The following is a 23,265-nucleotide window of genomic DNA, read 5'->3' on the forward strand; positions in this document are numbered from 1 at the left end:
TGCCCCGCGCGGCACCCATGGCTGCCCGGAGTTTTAGCTTCTCCAGACGTCCGCCCTGTCCTGCGACCCCAGGTCTGCAGCACGCGATTCCCCACAGTGCAGGGCCGCGAGCTCTGAACCGGAACAGGTCCTTAACACTTTTGGTTTTGGTTCTTGTCCAACTTACCTGGATTCACGCACCTAGTTCCCCAGCTTCCGCCTACGTCACTCAACTAGCTCCTCCCACTCGGAACACTTTACACGCCCCCCGTAACGTCCAACAAGCTTGTGCCCTCGGTTTCCGGGTTAGTGGCCCTGCCCTGCGGAGACTCGTCCCTCCCGCTTTGTCTCAGGCTGCCTTCCACACTGCCAACCCAGCTTCCCCACATGCCAGCTAGACCAGAACTGGATCTGGTAGGTCTCTGCACCCGGATATCTGACCCCCACAGTGAGTACAGAACCCTCTAGATAAAAGAAGCCTAACACCTCCACTGGACTCCCAGAGTCTGGAATACATACTTTATACCAAACAGCAACACCGGCTGAATTCAGAAATCCGAGTCCCAACGCCAAAACACAAACATGAGAAGTCAAGAGCAAATCATGGAATTTTGACTTGGGAAGAGACATTTAAAGAGCCTGGATTTTGAACAGAAATAGGTGTCTGAAGAACTCAGTGGTAAACCCTTTGCTGTCGGCTCAAGGCGAATTCACCGCGCTCTGTACAGCTTTCACCACTAGATGACGGTGTTGTCATTTTACTAACTCAGAAAGCTAGTCTTCTGGAACTCTTAAGGTGAGAGAAAAACAGAATTGTTTGTTTCTCTCCGTTTCCTTCCTTCATTTATTCCTTCCTTTCTTCTTTCTTTCTTGAGTGTTGAATGCAGAGACCTCACAGATGCAAAAAATAATTAAGTATGGTTCTAGTCCTAATAAAGTCTGTTACGCCATCCCATCTGTAGCTCTGGGAACACCAAAGAAAGAGATTGTTAGGAAATAAGAAGGGAAAGAAGAGGAAGGGTTAAGACACACCATTCTCTAGACTCCATACAACTACTGTAATCTGTAACCAACAGAAACTCTACTTACTTGAACTGGCCTTACACAAGACCACAGTCAGTCTAGGAAGTGGAACGGCTCACTTTACCTCTCAGACGTTGGCTGTGGATCGATTGTAGAACAATCACTGCCTTCAGTTGTTATCCTGTGCTGAGCACATCGGGCTCCAGCACATAGCTCCGAATTCACAGTCTCACAAACGGCTCTGGTTCATCTCAGTGGGCCCCAGGCAATATGAATAGAGATGAACACAGCACAGTGACTGTTGGAATTGTGGACAAGAAGAGCAGAGGTTTAGGAAGTGGAATTGGGCAGTATCTGATGTGGGCACACAGATGCAATATGCAAGTGTGAAATAGCTAATAATAGAAAACTTGGGGGAGGTCATTCATTCATTCATTCACTCATTCATTTGGGACAGGTTTTCTCTGTGTAACACAATTATTAATGAAGTATGCTACCATGCCCAGCTCAAAAAACATGTTTTCTAAAAAGATTTATTTCTTTTACATGAGTGCTTTGTCTGCAGGTACACCTGCATCCAGAAGCGGGCATCAGATTCCATTACAGATGGTGGTGAGCCATGATGGGGTTGTTGAGAATTTAACTTAGGAACTCTAGAAGGGAACACAGTGCTCTTAACCTCTGAGCCATCTCCCTTGCCCCTCAAAATTGTTTTCAAATTACCACATCAGTCTATATTTTCTTTTTGATTGTATCAGTATTGGGTGGGGTGCTTTTATTTGTCAAATTTTTGTTTGATTGGTTGGCTTATTTTGTTGGTTTTTTGGTTTTGGTTTGGTTTGGGTTTGTTTTGTTTTGTTTTGTTTTGTTTTTGAGACAGGCTGGCCTTGAACTCACTGAGATCAGCCTACTCTGTCCCTGGAATGCTAGGATTAATGAGATGGTCCACCAAGCCTGGCTCAGAATCTGGTTTAATATCAGGTAATAGAGTCAGAAAGTCTTGCTTTTTTTGTATCAAGAAGTAGTAAAGGTTAAGTAGCTTTGACATTAGTTATTTGAAATAAAATCTTGTCAGTCTTATCATGGGGTTGTTTTAAAGATGGCATTTTATGCCCATCAATGGGTAGAAGAAACTTGAAGAGTCCACCTCCAGTAGATAGAGGTGGAGGGACGGGGTTACTAACCTGCAGTCTAAATTTCTGACCCAGAACTGTTCCTATCTAAATGAACTGCAGGGACAAAAATAGAGAAGAGACTGAAGACGGGAGCCTAGCATGGCTGTCCTCTGAGAGGCTCTACCAATAGCTTATTTAGACAGACACAGACAGATACTTACACCCAATCATTGGACTGAAGTCAGGGGAATGGGGGAACCTATGGTTGAATTAAAGAAAGGATTGAAGAAGCAGTTCGGGAGGGCGAACCCATAGGAAGACCTGCAGTCTCAACTAACCAGGTCCCCGGGGAGCTCCCAGAGACTAGCCAGCAACCAGGCAGCATACAGAGGTGGTCTGAGGCTCCTAGCACATATATAGCAGAGGATTGCCTGGTCTGGCCTCAGTGGTAGATGCGCATAATGAGGACCCAGGGAAGGAGGATGTCTGGTTGGGGGCGGGGGGGGGGGGAATCCTCTCAGACACAAGGGGGAGAAGTGGGATGAGGAACTGTGGGAAGGAAGACCATGAGGGGGGTGGGGCAATGGTTGGAATGTAAATAAATAAAATAATTTTTTAAAAAGGTGGCATTTTATAATTGCTTCAGTCACGTTGTTATGTGTAGTCTTATTAATATTATTTATTTCTTGTTGTTTACACTTGATATGTTATATGCACCTGGAATCTCACCAATTTCAACTAGATATTCCAATTTAGTGTAATAGAAGTCTTTATTATTAGTAGACATAAGATCCCATTGTTACTCATTTTTACCTTGTGCCTTTATCTTGGGTAATGATCAGGTCACTACAAGATGATCGGTGGTGGCATATTACTTTAATTGCAGCCCTGAGGAGGCAGAGTCAGGCAGATCTCTGTGAGTTCAGGGCCAGCATGGTCTATTGAGTGTGTTTTAGGTCAGCTAAAGTTACACAGTGAAACCCAGTCTCTATAAACAAACAAACAACAAAAAGTTATGATGTTTTGTTTGTCAAGATCATGCAAGCCTTCAAACCCAGCTCTCTGGAGGTAGAAACAAGGGGAAACCTGAGTCCAAGGCCAGCCTAGCCTATATAGAGGGTCCAGCCATGTGTCAATAAACAGATATACCCTATCACAATGTGAAACAAACTCTTTACTGAGGAATAGCTTTTATGGTACTAGAAGTACCATTCAAGATCTAAGTGCTGTTAGAAAACAACTATTCATTCTCGTGTTTACCACAGATGCAATGATTCTACTAGAATTCCACTACAGACATATGTGTAGGCAATCACAATTAATGAGAAGCAGGCTATCCATTTGAAAGAGAGCAGAATGGTATTTGGGAGAATTTGGCAGGAGGAAAGGGAGAAAACAAGTGTTCTAATGATAGGATAAAGTCAAAATTTAAAGTGTAAAACCAAAGCAAATAAAACCAAACACACAACGAAGCCACACTAAAGTCAAACCAACCAAACAAGAGTTATACAGCTCTCAGGAACATGCAGACTAGGACTCCTTAAGCTCCCATGCTACTCGAGCCACAATGTCAATCATTGGGGATAGAAATGAGAGCTAATGTTGGTATAAATGTGGAAACAGGAGGTCGCATACTGCTATGAGATCAAAAACTAGAGAATCAACTTTTGAAATCAGTCTAGATGTCCACCCCTATATAATGAATAAATGAAAGAAAGAAAACTTCTGTGTGACCCAATTACAGCTTTGATATGTGACACTATTCCCGAGGAAACAAGGACAATCATCTACTTATCCCAGATAAGTAACCATCGACAAATCAGTGTTTGGGAACCAACAGCATCCAATTTGGTGAACCAATGGGGTTTTTTTCTTTTCAAGGATATTGTGTGTACATGTATGTCTGTGAGTCGTGTGTGTTCCTAATGCTTGCAGAGGCCAGAAGAGGGCATTGGATCCCCTGGAATTGAGTCTACATAATGAGTGCCTATGTGAGGGTCCTGGGAATTCAAAGTGAGTCTTCTGAAAGAGCAAACAGTAGTCTTAATCACCGAGTCATATCTAAAGCTCATCAGTGGAATTTACTGAGGTGACTTTGAGTGTGGGCAAAGGGCTACTGACAGAAGCACAACGGACTGAATGATAGCTGCATCACCCTGTGAGGATGTTATCTAATGAAGCTGCAAACCTGGGGATCACTTCACAGCTTGCAGGCAGGTCACCTGAGGTCCGAAGTTTGTCTTTCAAGCCACTCACTAACTCCTCCAGGCAGCTTGAACTGTATTATCAGGTTCAGGCAGCGTGACTGGTGTCTGCTACATGGCTGGATTGAGCATCATCTGTGCAGCTCATCTTCTCTGCACATGTCAGCAGTCCTTACTGATTGATTACGTATGCTTGAGGCACAAGGTCACTAGAGAACCTTGCCAGTTCTTTCAGACTTCTTAAGGGTACTAAGTTGTCTATTTCTGAGCTTTGGGAAATTCTCTAAAGGATGGACAGTTCATGGCCCCTCCATTCACTTGCACTAAGGCATCCAGTTAATTTCCTTTCTTTTAACATACTGTTTTTAAAGATGTGAGCTGAAGAGAACCAAGGACAAGGGACATGCCAAAGTGGGTGGGGAAAGCCCACAAGACCCAAGTCCTACACAGATTACTACAGGCACCTGAGGGAAGCGGGCAAAAGGAGAATAGTCTCCACTAGAAAGAAACACACCAACTGGTTATTCAATACCAAATGTCCAGCCTTGAAAACATACATACAAGTAACATTATATGGACCGAGTAGGTTATTTAGGAATATATGTATATACATAGGTGGGTGTTCTGAGTTACGTGGGACAAAGACAGAGCATCACTCAAGACAAAGTGTCACTCAAGGATGAATTACAGCCTTACTGGCAGCAGGGACATCCAGCTTCTGTGGACTGAATCTTGAATAGCCATATAAAATCATATTTATTGTTACAGAAAAGTCGTGTGTGTGTGTGTGTGTGTGTGTGTGTAAGCCAATTTCTTTATACCTAAACCCTTGATCTAATACATGTTTAGTGAAGGAAAACATCAAACCTGTGCAACCTTAGACCTTATGGTGCACTGTTTGCACTACACAATAAGTTTTGCACTACAAGAAGTTTCAGGTGTGCCAGGACTTTCTTGTGAGCAAAACCATGCAAAGACTGTATAGCTCCTTCAGAAAAAAAAATCACCATATACAACACAGACAACAATCACCGTTTGACACAGATTTCTGCAAGTTCTAAGTGCTTCTAGAAAACAACTGTTCATTCAGATGTTTACCTTAGATACAATGATTCTATTGGAATTCTACTACAGACATACATTATGCAATAACAAGAAATAAAAGAATGGTCATGAATTTGAAAGAGAGCAGGGAGGGTATTTGGGAGGATTTGGCAGGAGAAAAGATGAGAAAGTTTTTAATTATATAATAAATTCAAAATTGAAAATGTAAAACAAGTGAGGCATTGTGGAGCATGCCTTTATTCCCAGCACTCGGGGGAGAGAGGCTGGCGGATATCTGTGGGTTCAAGGCCAGCTTTATTCACAAAGAGAGACCAGGACAGCTAGGGATTTCTTATACAGTGAAATCCTGTCTGGAAAAATGAAAAAAGAAGAGAGAAAGAAAAACAAAAATAAAACAAATGAACATACAACAACCACAAAGCCAAATGAACACCAAAGCAAACAAGCATTATACCCATCTCATGGAAATGCAGACTAGGGTTCATTCATCTTCCATGTTACTCTAGCTACAATGTCAATCATTAGTTTAAACATTTAAACTAATGTCAATCATTAGTCATCAGAAATAATGACTAATGTTGGCAGAAATGTGTGTAAAGGAGCCCATACACTGTTATGAGATCAAGATCTAGAGAATCAACCTTTGAAATCAGTCTAGATGTCTGCCCCTAAATAAATGAATAAATGAAAAAAAAGCTCTGTGTGACCCAATTACAGCATTGATATGTGACTAGTCCTGTGGAAACAAAGACAAACATATACTTTCCCAGATAAGAAAGCAATGGAAAACCAGTATTTTGGAATCAAAAAGTCCAACTTGGTGAACCAATGGTGTTTCTTTTTCTGCACACAGTTCTGTGTGCCATGCGTGTCCTTGATGCTTGCAGAGACCAGAGGAGGGCATTGGATGCCCCGGAGTTGAAGTTACAGAATGAATGCCTATGTGAGGGTACTTGGATTTCAAGGTGAGTCTTCTTAAAGAGACAATGCTTTCAACCAATGAGTCATCTTTAAAGCACAGTGGACAGAGAATTTTATTGGGGTGATTTACAAGAGTGTGGAGAGGAGCTGCTGATAGAAACACAAAGGACTGAATGACAACTGCAAAATCCTGTGAGTGTGATGGTTAATAAAACTGCAAACCTTGGGAGGACTGCACAGCGTGCAAACAGCTCACCTGAGATAGGAAGTGAAGTGAAAATTTAAACATTCTTTGGAACGTCAGTTGTGTTGGATAGTGTTTTGCTGGGGCATTATATGTTAAAGAATGTTTCGCTGAAGCAGACACATGAATGTTCTGCTAAAGCAAGTACATGAAAGGACACATGATGAAGGATTCTTTTCTTTTTTTTTGGTTTTTTGAGACAGGCTTTCTCTGTGTAGTCCTGGCTGTCCTGGAACTCACTCTGTAGACCAGGCTGGCCTCGAACTCAGAAATCCACCTGCCTCTGCCTCCCAAGTGCTGGGCTTAAAGGCGTGCGCCACCACAGCCCAGCGGAAGTGTACCTTTCAAGCCACTCACTAACTCCTCCAGACAGCTTGTATTGTCTTGTGTGGTTCAGGCAGCTTGACTGTTGTCAGCTTCATGGTGATTTGAGCATCTTCTGTGCAATTCATTGTACCTGACAGCCTCAGAAGTCCTTACCAATTAAATATGGTTGTGGCAGGAGGACAATAGTGAACCTTGCCAGTTGCTGGGACTTCCTGAAGCTATTAAATTGTCGATTTCCGAACTTTGGGAGGTTAAGTTATAGGATGGACCATTTCCTTCTCCCTCCACCTTGCTGTTGTAAGGCACCTAGTTCATTTCTCTGTCTTTTAACACCCTATGTTTTAAAAAGCTTCCTTCAAAATGAAGGGGTAAACCTCAAAGAAATCTGATACCCAGTAATCACTGCTGGCCATGGAACTCAAGGACTTTCCATTGTTGCAGGTATTTGATAACATCGTGAACTCTAAGATTGTGAACTATAAAGAACTTGCCTTGTTGTACTGTGGGTCAGCGTTAGCACACACCTTTATCCAACAGCTTTCTGTTTATTGGAAACAAGTACTTGCTGTGTGGCTCAGTCCTAGAACACACCTTTCAAGAGCTAAATAAATAAAGTCAACCTTAGGTCAAGATGTAGAACAAGCAAGCAGTTGCCAGGGAGTGAACATAGTGAAGTAGAAAGGAGGGACATTGAGTTGTAAGGTATTTAAGACAGCATGGAGAAGGGAAAGAGCTTTTTGTTATGGGACATCAGTGGAATAAGGAGGTCAGCTGAGTTTTCTCCACCTCTGAGCTCACAGGCTTTCATGTCAGGCTCTGGCTGCTGAGTCTTCATTTGGTAAAATGGAGTAACAGGTAGTTTTGTGTCAAAAACAACATTCCATCTTAACAGCTAGCACTTGCTCATCATGTTCTTATTGCTTTATTCACTATCTAGGCCTGGAACCAATTTACATATTCATCAGTTGACACATGTGTAAATGAAAATATGATATGTATCTACAGAACATGGTATATTACTTTATTGTAAATAAAATTGAAAGTGAGAAATCAGGATGTTAACATAGACAAACAAAAAATACAGTGAGTACTTCCACCTGGCCCCTAACAGTCAAATAGCACATTTCCTCTTGTATGTGGGTCTTAGTTCAATGTTTTTCTTGTGGTTTCTTCTGGATTGAACTGCTGTTACTGATTCATGAATGGTGTTTGCAAGTGAATGGAGTTAGTTCTGCTGATTTGTGTGAACCAAACTGCTGCTATCATGACAAAGATTAGAATCACCCCAAAGAACTATTTCTAAACAGGCCTATATTTTTTGCCATATTAACCTTTCCTTTCCACTACCTATGGTGGGTGGTGGGCTGGAAGTTAAAGTATTTAAGAAATCTACAGGGACCTCAGTGAGACTGGAACTCTGGGAGGTAGTCACAGGTGTGAAAGATTCACCCTGGACCATAAAGAGACAAACATATGGAGATGAGACGAGGTAAACAGTTCTGCAGTACACAAGGAATATAATAAACAGGTTATATAATTTCAGAACTAGTCAAGAAACAAGCCAAAGCTTATGGCCTAGGCATTTATTTATAAATAATTAAGTCTAGGAGTCATTATTTCAGGAACAAAGAGGCTGGGTATAAAGGCTACTGGTTATAGGTATATGTAGTTCTGGCTGTGTTAAAACTATGTATACCAGGATGGCCTCTGATTAAGAGATCATTTTTGCCTCTGTTGGCTGAGTACACAAACTTGCCTAGAATCATGAATTTTTGGATGTGGAACAAGACCAAATGGTTTTCTTACAGCTTTTCCCAGTGATTAGAAGGATAAAAGCACCATTAGACGTTAAAAGCAGTGTCTGTTCTTACGTGTTGGGTTCAATTTCCAACACACAAATAACAGCTCACGACTGTCTCTAACTCCGGATTCAGGGGATCTGGCCTCCACAGGTACCAGTCATACATGTAGCACACAGAGATACAAGTGCGTGCGCACACACACACACACACACATACACAGAAAAGAGAAAACAAACAGGTTTTTACATAATTACATTTGGAAATTTTATTTTGAGAAACTTCGTGATACATTCTAAGATTTAAAACCTTATTAAAGGCTTTCCATGTTTCTTACACTTACATTTCTAGTATGTATAATGTTAGGATTTGAATGCAGAGAGAATACTGGATGAATGTTATGCCACATTATTTACAATTTTATGTTTCTCTCCAGTATGAACTTTCTGATGTCTTTTAAGATGTGAGTACTGGATATAGGATTTGCCACATACCTCACATTTGTAAGGCTTCTCACCAGTATGAATTTTCTGATGTGCTCGAAGAATTGCACATGTAGTAAGTGATTTGCCACATTCTTTACACACATAAGGTCTCGCTCCAGTATGAACTCTCTGATGTGTTCTAAGTTGTGAGGCCTGTGTAAAGGATTTGTCACATTCACTACATTTGTAAGGTTTTTCTCCAGTATGAATTCTTTGATGTGTTCTAAGAGTTGAGGCCCTAGTAAAAGATTTGCCACACTGTTTACATGTATAATGTCTTTCTCCAGTATGAACCTTCTGATGTCTTCTAAGACTTGAGTAGTGGGTAAAGAATATGTCACACTCCTTGCATTTGTAAGTTTTTGGTTCAATATGGATTTTCTGATGTCTGCTAAGACTTGAAGCCATAGTAAACCATTTGTCACATATGTCACATCTGTAAAGTTTCTTTCCAGTATAAATTCTTTGATGTCTTCGAAGATGTGAGTACTGAGTAAAGGATTTGTCACATTCTGTACATTTGTAAGGCTTCTCACCGGTATGGATTCTATAATGAGTTTTAAGATGTGACAATATAAAAAAGGACTTACCACATTCTTTGCATTTGTGTGATTTCTGTAGAGAATGATTCTTCTTATGCCTTCTAAAGAATACATAGTGGGGAAAGGATCTGTGACACTCATTGCATTTGTAAGGCTTCTCTCCAGTATGGAGTGTGAAATGGCTTTTAAAGTGTGAGAGCTGATGAAAGACCTTGCCACAGTGTTGACAACTATAATGTTCCTTTGCAGTATGGATTTTCTGATGTCTCTTCAAACCAGTACGGTAGGCATAGGATTTGTCACACTCCTTACATTTGTACCTCTTCTCTCCAGTATGCCTTTTCTGATGGCTTTTAAGTGCTGACAAATAAGAAAATGACTTTCCACAGTCATTACATGTGTAAGGTTTTGTCCCAGCACGAAGTCTTTGATGTGTTTTTCGATGTGTTTTAAGACTTGAGCACTGCGTAAAGGATTTGTCACAAACATTGCACTTGTAAGGTTTGTTTCCAGTATCCATTCTCTGCTGTACACTGAGGCTTGATGCAATACTGAAACATTTCCCATATTTCACACACTTGTGTGGATTCTCTCCAATGTAGACTGTTTGTTGCATGGGACTGTATGTAGAGCTGAAATGGTCATCATATTTTTCCTGTCTGTGCTCTGTCTCTTCAGTGTAGAGTCTCTGATCTTGAGTCATGTTGGAACACAAATTTAGAGATTTCTCACGGTGTTTAGATTCATGACGTTCTTCTCCAGTGTGCATCCTTTTAAGTCTATCTGAGTCTGACAAATCAACAGAGGCATCCCAGTCATTACAGCATCTGTAGTTATTAGAGGTTTCTGTAGTGTCACTTCTTTTATAAAGTGCAGAGTTGGAGGGTTCATGAAGCATTTCACCAAGCTCATTACACTGACAAGACTCCTTTTCGGTCTTCAGATGTTGACAGACAGTATCACATATGCAGTAGTTCTCTGAAAATGAGTACAATTAAGATTAGTAGGGCTTGTCCCAAATTTAAACATTTGAGAAATGACTGTCTTCCTATGTTCTCTTTTAGGAGAAGTACTTAGCACAGAGCTGTGGAAGTTGACATTTTTCTTTCACTCTAATTGTATGTATTCTCAGAAAAACAGAGTAACAGTCTTCCAAGCAGATGAAACAAACAATTGAGAAATCAGTATGTAGCTTTGGGATGGGACTCAGTGAGAGATTATATTTAGAATATATGTGCCTATTTTTAAATAATTCAGATTCACAACACTTGTGTAAACTAATGTACAACAAATAATGATTCCCATTCAGGAACCCAGTTTGTTGGAATATTAAAGGCTTAGTTAAAAGCACCAAGGGCTATTTTTTTTCTAAGGTGGGTGGAGATTCTTCAAAAGTAGTCGCAATTCTGCCATATAGCAGAGGCTCTAGATGATTTGAGTGAGGGATGCAATGGGCAGCTATTGCTTATTTCTTTCCTGCATTATTTGAGCTCCACACACTACTGTCTGTCTTTGTTTGTCTCTTTCTTTCTTTCTTTCTTTCTTTCTTTCTTTCTTTCTTTCTTTCTTTCCTCTAGCTGTCAATTTGATTGGTGTTTATTTATTTCCTTATTTACTTTACATCCTAATGTGTGTCTACCCCCGTGTCTCCCTCCCACAGTCCCTTCCCCCATTTCCCCTCCCCTTCAGCTCTGAGAGAGTAGAGGCCCACTATTGGGTATCTACCCTACCCTGGCACATGCACTGCTGTGTTTCTTAACTTTCCTTATATAGCTGCTCTTAAGTGAACTTTCTACACTGACTCCTGAGATAATCTTCCAGAAGGGTGTCTATGTATCTTCCACTGAGAAGAAAATGAAGGATGTAATATGAATGAATACCTACATATAAGGCAGGCAATTACAGAATAATGCTACTTCATGGACTCACATGTCAGCATAGGTAAATAAAATTGCATTTTATACTAGTACTAAGTCACCACAGTTTAGGTGCACTAAGGCATAACCTCTTCTAACAGTTACAACAGGCATGACACACTGTAAATTAAATGATCGGGAAGCCCTTTTACTTGGATCTGAATATAGAAAAGCCATCTTCAGCTCTTTCTTTCTTTTTCACTTGAAGCCATCACTGTTTCCCATTGTCCCACTCATTCTTTTGCCCACCTTGATTATGGCTACCATATCTTCTCCACATCTCAGGGTACTCTCATTTGCCCCAGACAGGTGGCCAGATCTACTACCTTTAATATAATATAATCCATGTGTTCTGTGAAGCAGCCCATGACCCATGCAAGAATTCTTAGAAAGGACACAGACGTCTAACACAGTACTCTATTCAGTATATGAAGAGAAGACAAAATAGAGAAATCTAGGAATAATTTTCCAAATGCTATGTCCAATCAGATCTTCAGTATAATTAGGGAAAAAAATTCTTTTTGCACATCTTGAGTTTTTCTCACAATTAAAACTATTTCAAATGCAATAATGAAATGGAGCTTTAAGATATGGCTGCAACCATCTACAAAACCTGTGACCTACAATCTGTCCTGCCCACAAGATATGCACAGCAATGGTGGAACAGAAATTGTGGGAGTAGCCAACCAATGTCTGATATGAGTTAAGGCTAACTCCAAAAGATGAAAGTCATACCCAAATTGCTTGCATAACCAAGGACCAGAGCCTAGACAGCCCAGAAACCTAGGACAAAACCAAACACTACTCATAGGAGAAATAGAAGTATAAACTAAATAACTCCTAATGATATTCCACTGTACTTATAGATCAGTGCCTTATTCAGCCATCATGAGAGAAGCTTCCTCCAGCTACAGATGGGAACAGATGCACGGGTCCAAAGCCAAACAGCAGGAGGAGAGAGCATCTACATGGAGGGCTCCATCAAATCCCTCCTCTCAGAATTCAAGGAACCATGAAGACGAGGCAAAAAGTATAAGCCAGGTGAGATGGAGGACAGCAGGATAAGACCCTCTGAATGAACTAGGCAAGAGCAAATGAACTCACAGGGACTGAAGTAGGAGGCACAGGGCTTACATGGGTCTGTACATGGTCCTCTGCATATATACTATAGCTTTCAGCTTAGTATTATATGACTTCTGAGTGTGAGAATGAATGGTTCTCTGATTCCCGTGGCTGTTTTTAGGAATCCTTTACTTCTGTTGGGTTACTTTGTCTTACTTCAATATGATGGATTTTGCTTTACATTATTATATGTTATTTTGTTAGTCTTGGTCATTATCTCTTAAAACCGTGTTCTTTTCTAATGAGAGACAGAAAGTGGGTGGATATTGAGTGGAGGGAGTGCAGGAGGAACAGTAGTAGAGGGAGGGGAAATTCTAATCAGTATATATTATGTAAGAATCTGTTTTCTATAGAAGGAAAAAAGGGAAAAAAGAGATGGTACAAATATACATTGCTGAGTTTCTGAATACATGTTGAAATAGAACTGAAGGAGGCATGAGTCTACTAAAATGAAAACTGGAAAGATAAAACAAACACCATAATAAATTTTTTTTCTACTACCAAACATTTCCTAGTCTCCTGTTGTTTCCAAGACAGCTTAACAGAGAGTTTATGATCTATAATAACATATAAAGTATCAGTTGGGAGTCCTTTAAGCAAAATGTTCTCACCGACAGACACAAGGTTGCTGTAATTCTCCAACATCACATCAATGTACAAAGCCCTCTGAGCAGAGTCCAGGCATTCCCACTCTTCCTGGCAGAAGTCCACAGTCACATCCCTGAATGTCAACATATCCTGAAACAATAAAATATAATTTGAATATGTGCTATATGGGAGAGTGGTTTCTGAACAGATGGAGACTTAAGTAAATTTTGGATGTAGATGACCAATGACAGTTACTTAATCAGATGATTTCTAACATAGTTACACTCCATAATACATGTTCTAACTCTATGAAAACAGGATTAAACAATAGTCTCATGTGGTGGATAGCCCTAGCCTCTTGTTGTCATGGTAATTCCACTCCTGGGAGGGGCTGTGAAGGAGGAGTGAATCTTGTAACCCTTCTGTCCAATCAAATTTGTTAAATAAAGGCGACAGCCAGTGATTGGGCAGTGGAAGAGGAGTGGGAGGAGCCAGAGGCAGGGAAAGGGGATAAGAGGAGGAGAGCCGTTGGAGCAGAAGAGTTGGCAGTTGGTGGAAGCAGAGGAGTTGGAGTTGTTGGAAGCAGAGGAGTTAGAGTTGGTGGAAGCAGGGGAGTTGACAGTTGGTGGAAGGAGGGGAAGACGAAGGAGACCTTGACCTAGGAAACCGCAAGTTGTTAAGAGCTCTCATAGCCAGGGAATAGTGTAGTTTAATGGTAAATCTGCCCAATCTAGGCATGCAGCATTCATGTGATATTTATTGACTTGTGTCTTTATTCTATGGACTCCCTATGGGCAGGAGATTTACTGCAACAGTCTCACAAGCATATCCATGAAGTAAGACATACATTTCGGGTTTGAACACGTTTATCTATCTGTTATGGTACTGTGTTTATATCCCAGAGCATCACAGTGTATATGTCTGGCAAGAAAAAGTCATGATGTGGAAATGTGCTTTGAAATGCTATACCTCAAGATAATCCTAGAATACTGACACTAATCAATCCAGTTTGTACTGGGGCCTTAAAGATTCTGTTCTACAATGCTAGGTCGGGATGTTTAAACTCTAGGTCCAATGCACAACATTACGGAGTTAAAGATAGATATGGAAGGCAGAATACATGATTAAGTTCATTATGAAACAGTGTTGGCTTTTTTCCACTGTAAGGAGAAGTGTTTCAATACTACATACTAGCCATTTTAACACTAACAGAAAAAAATCAAGTAATATATGGAATTAATTTTAAAATATGAGACACTGTCAAGCAGATAAAAAAACAAAAACAAAATCTGCACCAGCCACATGATACTGGGATGGGCAAGAACTTGTTGAATAGAAAGAACACCAACAGCACAGAATTTAATCCCAAGTATCAACAGATGGGACAACATGAATATAAACATTCTGTCTAGAAAAGGGAATAATGAGCAGGGCACATGGACACCCACAGAATGGGAGAAAATCTGTACCAGTAACACTCTGGATTGCAGCTAATATCCAGAATTTACTAAGAATTACAGAAACTAAACACCAATGAAATAAAACCGTCAATCAACAAATGGGCAAATTACCTGAACTGACACTTTGAACAGAGAACAAAAATGGTCAATAAATACTTAAAAATGACTATAAAATCTCTAAAAATGCTGTCATGGCAGTGCAAAGAAAAAGCACTTTGAAATAATGCCTCCAGGCAGACTGGCTGTCAATCAATCTGACAACAAATGTTAGAAAGAATGTGGAGAAAAAGATATGCTTATTCACTCTTTGGGTGTGTGTATATATCTGTGTGTGTGTGGGGGGGTGATGTTTGAAAACTAATTCAGCCATTGTGAAAATCAGTTTGGAGATTATTCAAATATTTAGAGATGCAATCACATTATGGCTGGCTATTTCAATTCTATGGATATATCCCACAAAGTCCACAGCCCACTCAAGAGATATTTATACCCCATGCACACTGCTGCCTTATTCACCATAGGACAGAATTGGAATCAATCTAATTGTTAGTCCACAGATAAATGGATAATGAAAATGGACACATATAAAGTAAAATACGATTCTGCTAAAGAGAAAACTATAATAAAAATTAGCAGGAAAATGGTTGGACTTAGAATGTGTAAAACTAAGTGAGGTGATATGCAGAATCTAGCCAATAACATATCTATGGGAACAGTGTACACGGGAGCAAAGCAGAACATGCAGAAAAGAAAACACGAAACATTTAAATATCAGGGATTCAGGTACAACTGAATGCAAGTAATGACTACCAGCTATTAAAAAGAATCTGAAGCTAATTTCTTTTCTAGTTCTACTTCTGTAACATGTTTTAGTGGTAGAGCAGTTCATAAACATATATTTGATACTGAAAACATAAAATCACACTCAAAGCTCCAGAGCTTCTTTCCCAAATACTACTATAACTGCGTAAAAGTACACTGAGGTGTATTGTCATCAGGTTAGTTAATTTCAGTAAGTGATTTTGTTTGTTTACAATATGTTTTATGATAAAGTTAAAAAAAATTATCAAAAGCAGAAAATTAAAGGCTTGCAATGTCTCAAATTATAACACTTTTAGAAAAAGAGTGGACATGAACACAGACCTGGGACACGTTGACTGAAGAATCAGCCATTTCTTGCTGTTTCTCTTCTTTGATTTCTATTTGAAGAACAATGAATAGCTGGTGAGTGGCCCTTTAATATCAAGATATCAAACAGGAAAATAAAATTAATACTGAATGCTATGCACAATGTCATACTACATGAAGAGACCCAAGCAACAAAATACTCCTGGTGTCTTGTCAGTGACCCCAAAGGCAGGAGAGCATGGAAAGACATTTAACGTGTGGAGAGAAAACCATTATCAACCATATATTGTATAAAGAAAATACTCTCTCAAAATTAATGGAGACATAAATATATTTGAATATAGTAACAGAGTAACACAATTGATTTCACATAGTAGCACAGGACATAGAAACTTACAGGTTAAGCATATACAGAAGAATCAGAGGAATTATCCACCAGGTAAATGACAATAGCCACTCACAGAAAAGAAAATAAACTACAATTCTCTCAGAGAAGGAAGAAGAATTCTATCAATATCCCAGCCAGGAAGAACAAAAGACAAAATCACAAGGCATAAAAAAAATACCTATGAACAAAAAAAAAAATGTAACCCCTCTGGAAATCATTATAGAGGATCCTCAATTAAACAAAAAAATTCTCAAGTTAAATACATCTAGCACATGACCCAGCTGTTCTATTCCTTGACATATGCTCAAAGAACTGAACATCCTATTCCACAGATATGTGCTCACTCGTGTTCACTGCTGCTATATTCACAATAGCTACAAATTGAAACAACCTAAATATCCTTCAATTGACAAATGGATAGTGAAAATGTGGTACATATACACTATGAAATATTATACAGCTGTAATGAAAATTGAACTCAGATTTTCAGATAAATGGATAGACCTAGAAATGATTATGAGTGAGCTAAGCCAGACCTAGAAAGACAGACATTGCATGTTCTCTCATAGAAAGTTCCTAGCTCCAACCCTTTAGATGTGAGTTCGAAACCTGGAGTAACTACAGTAACCAGAAAAGTAAACGCAGATGACAGTGGGATGTGGGGGAATAATAGGTGATTATAGGGAAAAGTGATCTTAAAGGGAAAATGGAAAAACAGGAGTAGCGATTTAAGAAACAAATATAAACAAAAAAGAAAATGGTAAAATAAGGATGTCTGAAAAGTAAGGAGGAGTCATATAACCAACCATGAAAAATGTCTACAATACATGTCTGTATATACACATACATTTAGTATATATATGAAAGCTTCCCATCTGGGTTAATAATGGTCCCTATAAGAGCCAGATTTAAAATAAAACTACCAATATCAAGCATGAGATGGCTTCTTTTAAATTGTTGGTCGCAGCTATCCAAGAGATTTCCAAAACATCATAGGCTATTGATGTTGCCTTTGGTTCTCTCCCAGAAGTAGATAGTGAGGTTCTATTGTTAAAGATGCCATACAATTCAGATATAGAACCCAGAGGTGTCAAGATGGATCTGACATTAAGGCATCCTCCCTGGGGACTAGCTTTCATGATACTAGGAAGCAATAGGCAAGTTTCCAAAGGAGAGAGCCAACCAACAGTGCTACCCAGCAATGACATCAATGAACCATAACAATGATCTGCACTTCATGATAACCTAAGGAATGCAAGAGTGGCACACATACCTTGGCAGTAACCAACAGCTTCTAATTGGACCTGAGACCTCAACAAGTGGGAAATCATATTTAGTACTGGAAACCGAGACAGTTTCCCTAGGGCTTATCAAGTCATAGATCTTGGAGTAGAAGCTACAACCAGTAATTTACTAAGCTGGCATAATCCCAAACAGAACTCCATATAGTTATTGAAATTGCAATATATAAATGTTCTCCTTGCCACTCATCAAGGAAAGGTCTTTTTTGGAACACATGGAGACTACATAGAAAATCATACCAGTCAAAATGCAGAGTTGTAATGCTGAGCCACAACTTACACATAAAACACAAGTCCTGTAGCTAAGGCTTAGGGAATCACTGAAAAGAGGGCTGGAGGAATGGGTGACAGGAGGAGGGGAGATGGCAGCAGAAGAGAATATTTTAAGAGCCAGAGGAAACAGGGTATTTGCTCTGGAATTGTGTCTCATAGAAATGTCAGAAAAGCTACGTACTTAAAATCTTACAAACACGATTGTCTAAACATGAGCTGAACAAGGGCAACACCATGAGAGATGCTAATATGGCAGGGAGAAAAGATCACTAGACCTCAACCCTAGTCATACACTAAAGAATTCTGAGAACTGGAGAAAAAGTCTTCTCCAGAGATAGTCCAACATGTGGCTATCCAATACATCCCTGAAAAAATAGAAATTGAGTAGACTATATTTTTATGTATAGGAATTCACACAAACATACAACACCAACTAAGAGAAAAATTATTAATAAGAAATGCCTGTATAAAGATTTTTACATTACCTATGTAAAAACAATTAGAATGCTTTAATACCATTTTCTATTATTGCTACTCATATAAATAACACTTAAAGTAGGATAGAGAGATAGCTCAGCAGTTAGCAGTGCCTGCTGTTCTTGCTCCAAAAACCATTAAACATTACATCTAGAAGTATTTATCATTTTATAATACATTAAAATTGCTGAAATGAAAACCATTTCTGAAGACATGATCAGTGATGTGCATGGAATAAGGACAGCAACACTTGCATGCATAGTCACGTAAAAGCTTATTGCCTCCTTGTTTCAGTTCTACTGTAGAAAGTCTTCTTATCTCTACAATAGGCTAATCCTGAGAAGATTTTTCTCAGTGTAAGTCTCCAGAATTATTTCTAGTGAAACAGAACGTGACAAAACTGATTTCATGTCCCACTTGCAGTCACTGGAACCCCTTGCCATCCCTTCACCAATCCTCCAACATACCTGGATCCTTAGCCACTGTCTCCTCCCTCTCCACTTTCCAGGTCTCTATTCTGTTCGACAGGTGAGCAGGTCTGGGTGATCAGTGAGCCCTGCACATGAGAAAGAGATTCTTCAGAAAGCACTTGGATTCCTAGCACAGTACTGTGCTCAGTAGATAAAGAGAAACAAAATTGAAGACTCTTTAATGATTCCCCAAATGTCAGTGTCAGAATACTGAAAAATATTTAGAAAACATTTTCAGTTAGGCTATCTTGAACCTCACTTCCAATCACACCTCCTTGAAAACTTATGGGTAGCGATGAGACTGAGTGATTGGAATGAGAATGTTCCACACTAATGAAGTTCTGAACTTATGCCTCCTAAATAAAGCAAGCTACCCAATGAGGAGAGACTATTTCATATTTTTCTTTTCTGAGGATTGAGACCCCTACACATACAGGTCACACACATGCAGACTAATTTTGTCAGGAGTCCAGAGCAGGAGGAAGGGTGGCAGCAAGCAACCTGTTTTCACCCACGGAATCCAGTGTGATACATTTTTGCAACATCCAGTTTCTGTTGAAAGTCCTCCCAGTGGTGTCCAAACATCGCCCACCCTGAGATCTTCCTGACTCAGTCTCCCCAGTGCTGGGATTAAAGGTGTATGCCACCAATCCCTTACATCAAAATTCTGTATTTACGTCACAGAGTGCGTATGTCTCCGATGGAAAACTAAGGGTGGATTAAAAAGTTTTAGATATTAACGTGGAATTCACAAAAACATACTTTTGGATTCAATCTGATATACATGCATTCCTTTTTTTTTTTTTTTTTTTTTTTTTTTTTTTTTGGTTTTTCGAGACAAGGTTTCTCTGTGTAGTCCTGGCTGTCCTGGAACTCACTCTGTAGACCAGGCTGGCCTCGAACTCAGAAATCTGCCTGCCTCTGCCTCCCAAGTGCTGGGCTTAAAGGCATGCGCCACCACCGCCCGGCTCAAAATCACCCTGTTCTAGTGTGGCCTGGAATTAGAGAGATTTTGTAGCTTGATCATGGGCATTTTTTTTTCCCTCTAGGGCAGCGGCTTGGCCATTTTCTGACCCAAGGGGCTGAAAAAGATGGTTATGGTTCTTAGGGAAGCCTGGGGGTGGGGTGGAGGGTGTGAGGGGCAGCTAGCCATTCCTGTGCTTCCAGGGCCTTAAAACCAGGAAAGCCCTTCATTACTCAGTTTTATCAGACTATAGTGTTCCAGCTTTAATAGCCAAGCAATATTCAGGACCCACTGTTCTTTTCCAGTACTTCATTTCACATGCTCCAAAGACACTATAAACACCCACCCCTCCACCTAGCCTACCATCTGTCTTCCCTTTCAGAGTAGCTATCCCTAACACATAGTTTATCCCTAATACATCTCTTGCACGATGTTTGTTGTGTGGTATGACTTTGTTGTATTCCTTTTGCTCCTGACTGCAAAGATGCCCTTGCTCTCAAAAAAAGAAAAAAAAAAAAATCCTTACAGTTCCTTTCATTACTGATATGTAAAACCTCTCCAGGGGTGCCAAGTCCCCAAGTATAACAAAGAAGTTAGCGCGGACTAATAGAAATTGCAGGAGCATAGTCCTATCATACCAAAGTAGCAAGAACAAAATAAAAACAAACAAAACACGTTTGCAAATAGCAACAGATAAATTCAAATACTCTACTAGAGTGCTTTTATAAAAAATATTTGACGAGAATCAATGAAAAAAATCAGTATTCATCAACTTAGTATGGTCTAACATCTATGGACAACGGGTAAGACATGCAGAGCAGATATTTGAGAGCTGTCATCTTTATGAGTAGCAGAGGAAAAAATCTCACCCCTGTTCGATTCCTGCCTTTTCCCAGCCCCTCAGTTCTTCTAATCTGGGAGGTTATAGCCCTTCCCCACTGGGCTGCGGTTCCACCGGTTGGGCTGCTGACTGCCGGCTCTCCCAGGATCTCCCAGGATGCCCTGCGCGACACCTGAGGCTCAGGGGAGTTTTCGCTTCCCCTCGAAACCTCTGCCGTGTCCTCTGATCCCAGGTCTGCAGCGCACGATGCCCCACGGTGAAGGCCAGCGAGTTCCTCGAGGAAGAGGTCCTTGCTACTTTTGGTTTTGGCTCCTCGGTCAACTTACCTAGGCTCACTAAAGAACAGTCCCAGCTATCACGTCACTCCTCTAACCCCCGCTCCACCCGACACACTTCCTCCACACCCATCTACTGTCCCCAACCTCTGTTTCCGGTGAGTGGCCCCACCCCCCCACCCCACCGGAGACAGGTCCCTCCCCCTCAGTCTCAGCCTCCCTTCCACGGAGCTCCAACTGTCAAGCTTCTCTGGAGACCCGCTCTACACAGACTCCCCAAAAGTTTGCCGTCAGGTCAGCGTAGACCAGAACTGGATCTGAGAGGATGTTGCCTCCCGACATCTGACCCCCATACTGAGTTCTAAACCCTTCAGATAAAAGATAGGACTGCCTAACACCTCGACTGGACTACCAACCTGTGAGTTACATACTTGTCCCAAACAACAACAGGCTGAATTCAGAAAGCCAGAGTCCCATTCCTAACACAGAAAAATGACAAGTCAAAACCAAACCCTGAAAATTTGACTTGGGGAGAGACATTTAAAGAACTTGGAAGAAATAGTTGTCTCGAGAAATCAGTGAATTTAGCCGGAGCTGCATGGCTTTCACCACTAGATGGTGGTCTTGCCATTTTCCTAACTCACGTTTGTCTCCTGTGACTCAAGATAAAAGTGCTTTGAGACAAAACAGACTTTACTAAACCAGCATAATCTAAACATTTTCTCTTCTGCCCACAGATAAGCTTAGTCTTCAGTCCTTATCAAGAAACCTGTCTACTACCGAGACCACTACAAAAAAAAAAAAAAAAAAAAAAAAACTACAGTAATCAAAATTCAGAGCTGTGATGCAAATTCAGTTTTCTTATTTTCCCCCAAATTGTAGAAAACTTCATATACTGGGTCACCTGATTCATTGCCAGCCACAGCTGATGGATCAAGATAATCAAAGGCATTTGCTTTTTTTAAGTTTGAAATATAGTTTCCACCATAGGCCTTCTATATTCTCCGAGCTCCCAGGAGACAGAGTGTCTGGAGAGATTTCAAGCAGTTAAAGGTGCTGGTGAATGTAGAAGGTGCTGGAAAATTATTAAACCAATTCCAGATTCTTAAAACATTAATTCTTATAAGTCTGCTCCTCTAGAACCAATCCTGGTACCAACTTCTGTTTTAGTTAGGATTCTCTAGTCACAGAACTTATGGAATCTCTCTCTCTCTACATATACATATACATATACATATACATATACATATACATATACATATACATATACATATACATATACATATGTATGTATTTATATGTATATACATATATATCCGTGTGTGTATAAAGGAAATTTCTTGTAATGACTTACAGTTTGTAATCCAAAAGGGAAGCTGTGAGTGGGAAGTCCAAGACTGCTCAGTCTCACGAAGCTAGTTGTTTAAGCTGGTCTTCTGTGGAAGTAGGTTTCTAGAGATGTGCCGGCAAGTGGTTGAAGAAGAATGAATCTTCCTTCTTCCATAGGTCTTATGTAGGACTCCAGCAGAAGGTGTGGCCCAGATTAAAGGTGTATACTACCATGCCTGGATCTAAGACTTGCTTTGTCTGAGGCCTAGAACTCAGAGATCTGTCTGCCTCAGTTTCCTGGAATTAAAGGCAGGTACTACCTTGCCTGGGCTAAGGTCAGAAACCTGTCTTCCAGCTTCAAGATCTGAATCACAGGTGTGCCCTCCATTTTTGAACTGTAGTTCATTCCAGATGTAATCAAGTTGACAACCAGAAATAACTATCACAGAGGTCAAAAATGGCTCTGGGATGGAGAACTAGAGAATAAACTTTTGCATTTAGTCTAGATGTTCTAAAAAAAAAGAATAAATGAAGGAAAACTACTCTGTGACCCAATTTCAGCACTGATATGTGACACTATTCTTGTGGAAACAATGGCAATCATCTAGTTACCACAGATAAAGAACAAAAAAAAAAAAAAAAAAAAAAAAAAAAAAAAAAAAAAACCAAAGTTGGGAATCAATAAAGTCCAACTTGGTTAACCAGTGAGATTTCTGTTAGGTTTCCTCTTTAGGGATGCTTTCTCTGCAGGAATGTCTCTCTACCATGTGTGTTCCTGGTGCTTGCAGAGGCTAGCAGAGGGCATTGGATGCCCTGGAGTCGGTGTTACAGACTGAGTGACCATATGAGGGTGCTGGGAATTCAAAGTGAGTCTTTGAAAGAACAGTGTTCTTAATCACTGCGTCATCTCTAAATCCCAGTGGAGCAGTGAATTTTACTGGGGTGACTTATAAGAGTGTGGGTGACCAGTTACTGATAGAAGCATGAAGGACTGAAATGACAACCCTATCCTCCTGTGAGGGTAAGGGC

General features: G+C 40.2%; 2 protein-coding genes and 1 long non-coding RNA gene across 7 annotated transcripts in view; 1 reads left to right on the forward strand and 2 right to left on the reverse strand.

The window, feature by feature from the left end:
- The window catches only part of LOC143440939 (uncharacterized), a 16,092-nt gene extending 15,847 nt beyond the window's left edge, over positions 1 to 245 (reverse strand). Inside the window, exon 1 of one of the 2 annotated variants that reach the window (XM_076927875.1) lies at positions 167 to 210. The gene's annotated coding sequence lies outside the window, so the exon portion shown is untranslated. Of the gene's footprint in view, positions 1 to 166 lie in introns of both variants that reach the window. The other variant, XM_076927874.1, reaches the window with a different exon arrangement.
- LOC143440947 (uncharacterized) lies at positions 245 to 13,247 on the forward strand. Its single transcript, XR_013108246.1, has 3 exons — positions 245 to 775; positions 6,240 to 6,351; positions 12,487 to 13,247. It is a non-coding gene; the product is annotated as an uncharacterized LOC143440947 (long non-coding RNA).
- LOC143440943 (uncharacterized) lies at positions 8,920 to 21,077 on the reverse strand. Of its 4 annotated transcripts, none has more exons than XM_076927890.1 (5): positions 20,661 to 21,077; positions 18,825 to 18,913; positions 15,934 to 15,989; positions 13,354 to 13,480; positions 8,920 to 10,682 (listed from the first exon to the last, which is right to left on the reverse strand). In XM_076927890.1, exons 3-5 carry the CDS (start codon positions 15,961 to 15,963, stop codon positions 9,076 to 9,078), a joined length of 1,764 nt encoding a protein of 587 aa, XP_076784005.1. In that variant the 5' UTR covers positions 15,964 to 15,989; positions 18,825 to 18,913; positions 20,661 to 21,077; the 3' UTR covers positions 8,920 to 9,075. The 4 variants fall into 4 exon arrangements, with proteins under 4 accessions (XP_076784005.1, XP_076784003.1, XP_076784004.1 ...); XM_076927888.1 differs by having other exon boundaries at positions 15,934 to 16,024; positions 20,661 to 21,043; XM_076927889.1 differs by having other exon boundaries at positions 15,934 to 16,024; positions 20,959 to 21,038.
- Between the last annotated feature and the right edge of the window lie 2,188 nt (positions 21,078 to 23,265).

Source organism: Arvicanthis niloticus, chromosome 30, assembly GCF_011762505.2.
Source record: "Arvicanthis niloticus isolate mArvNil1 chromosome 30, mArvNil1.pat.X, whole genome shotgun sequence".
In the NCBI taxonomy this organism is placed as follows: domain Eukaryota; kingdom Metazoa; phylum Chordata; class Mammalia; order Rodentia; family Muridae; genus Arvicanthis; species Arvicanthis niloticus.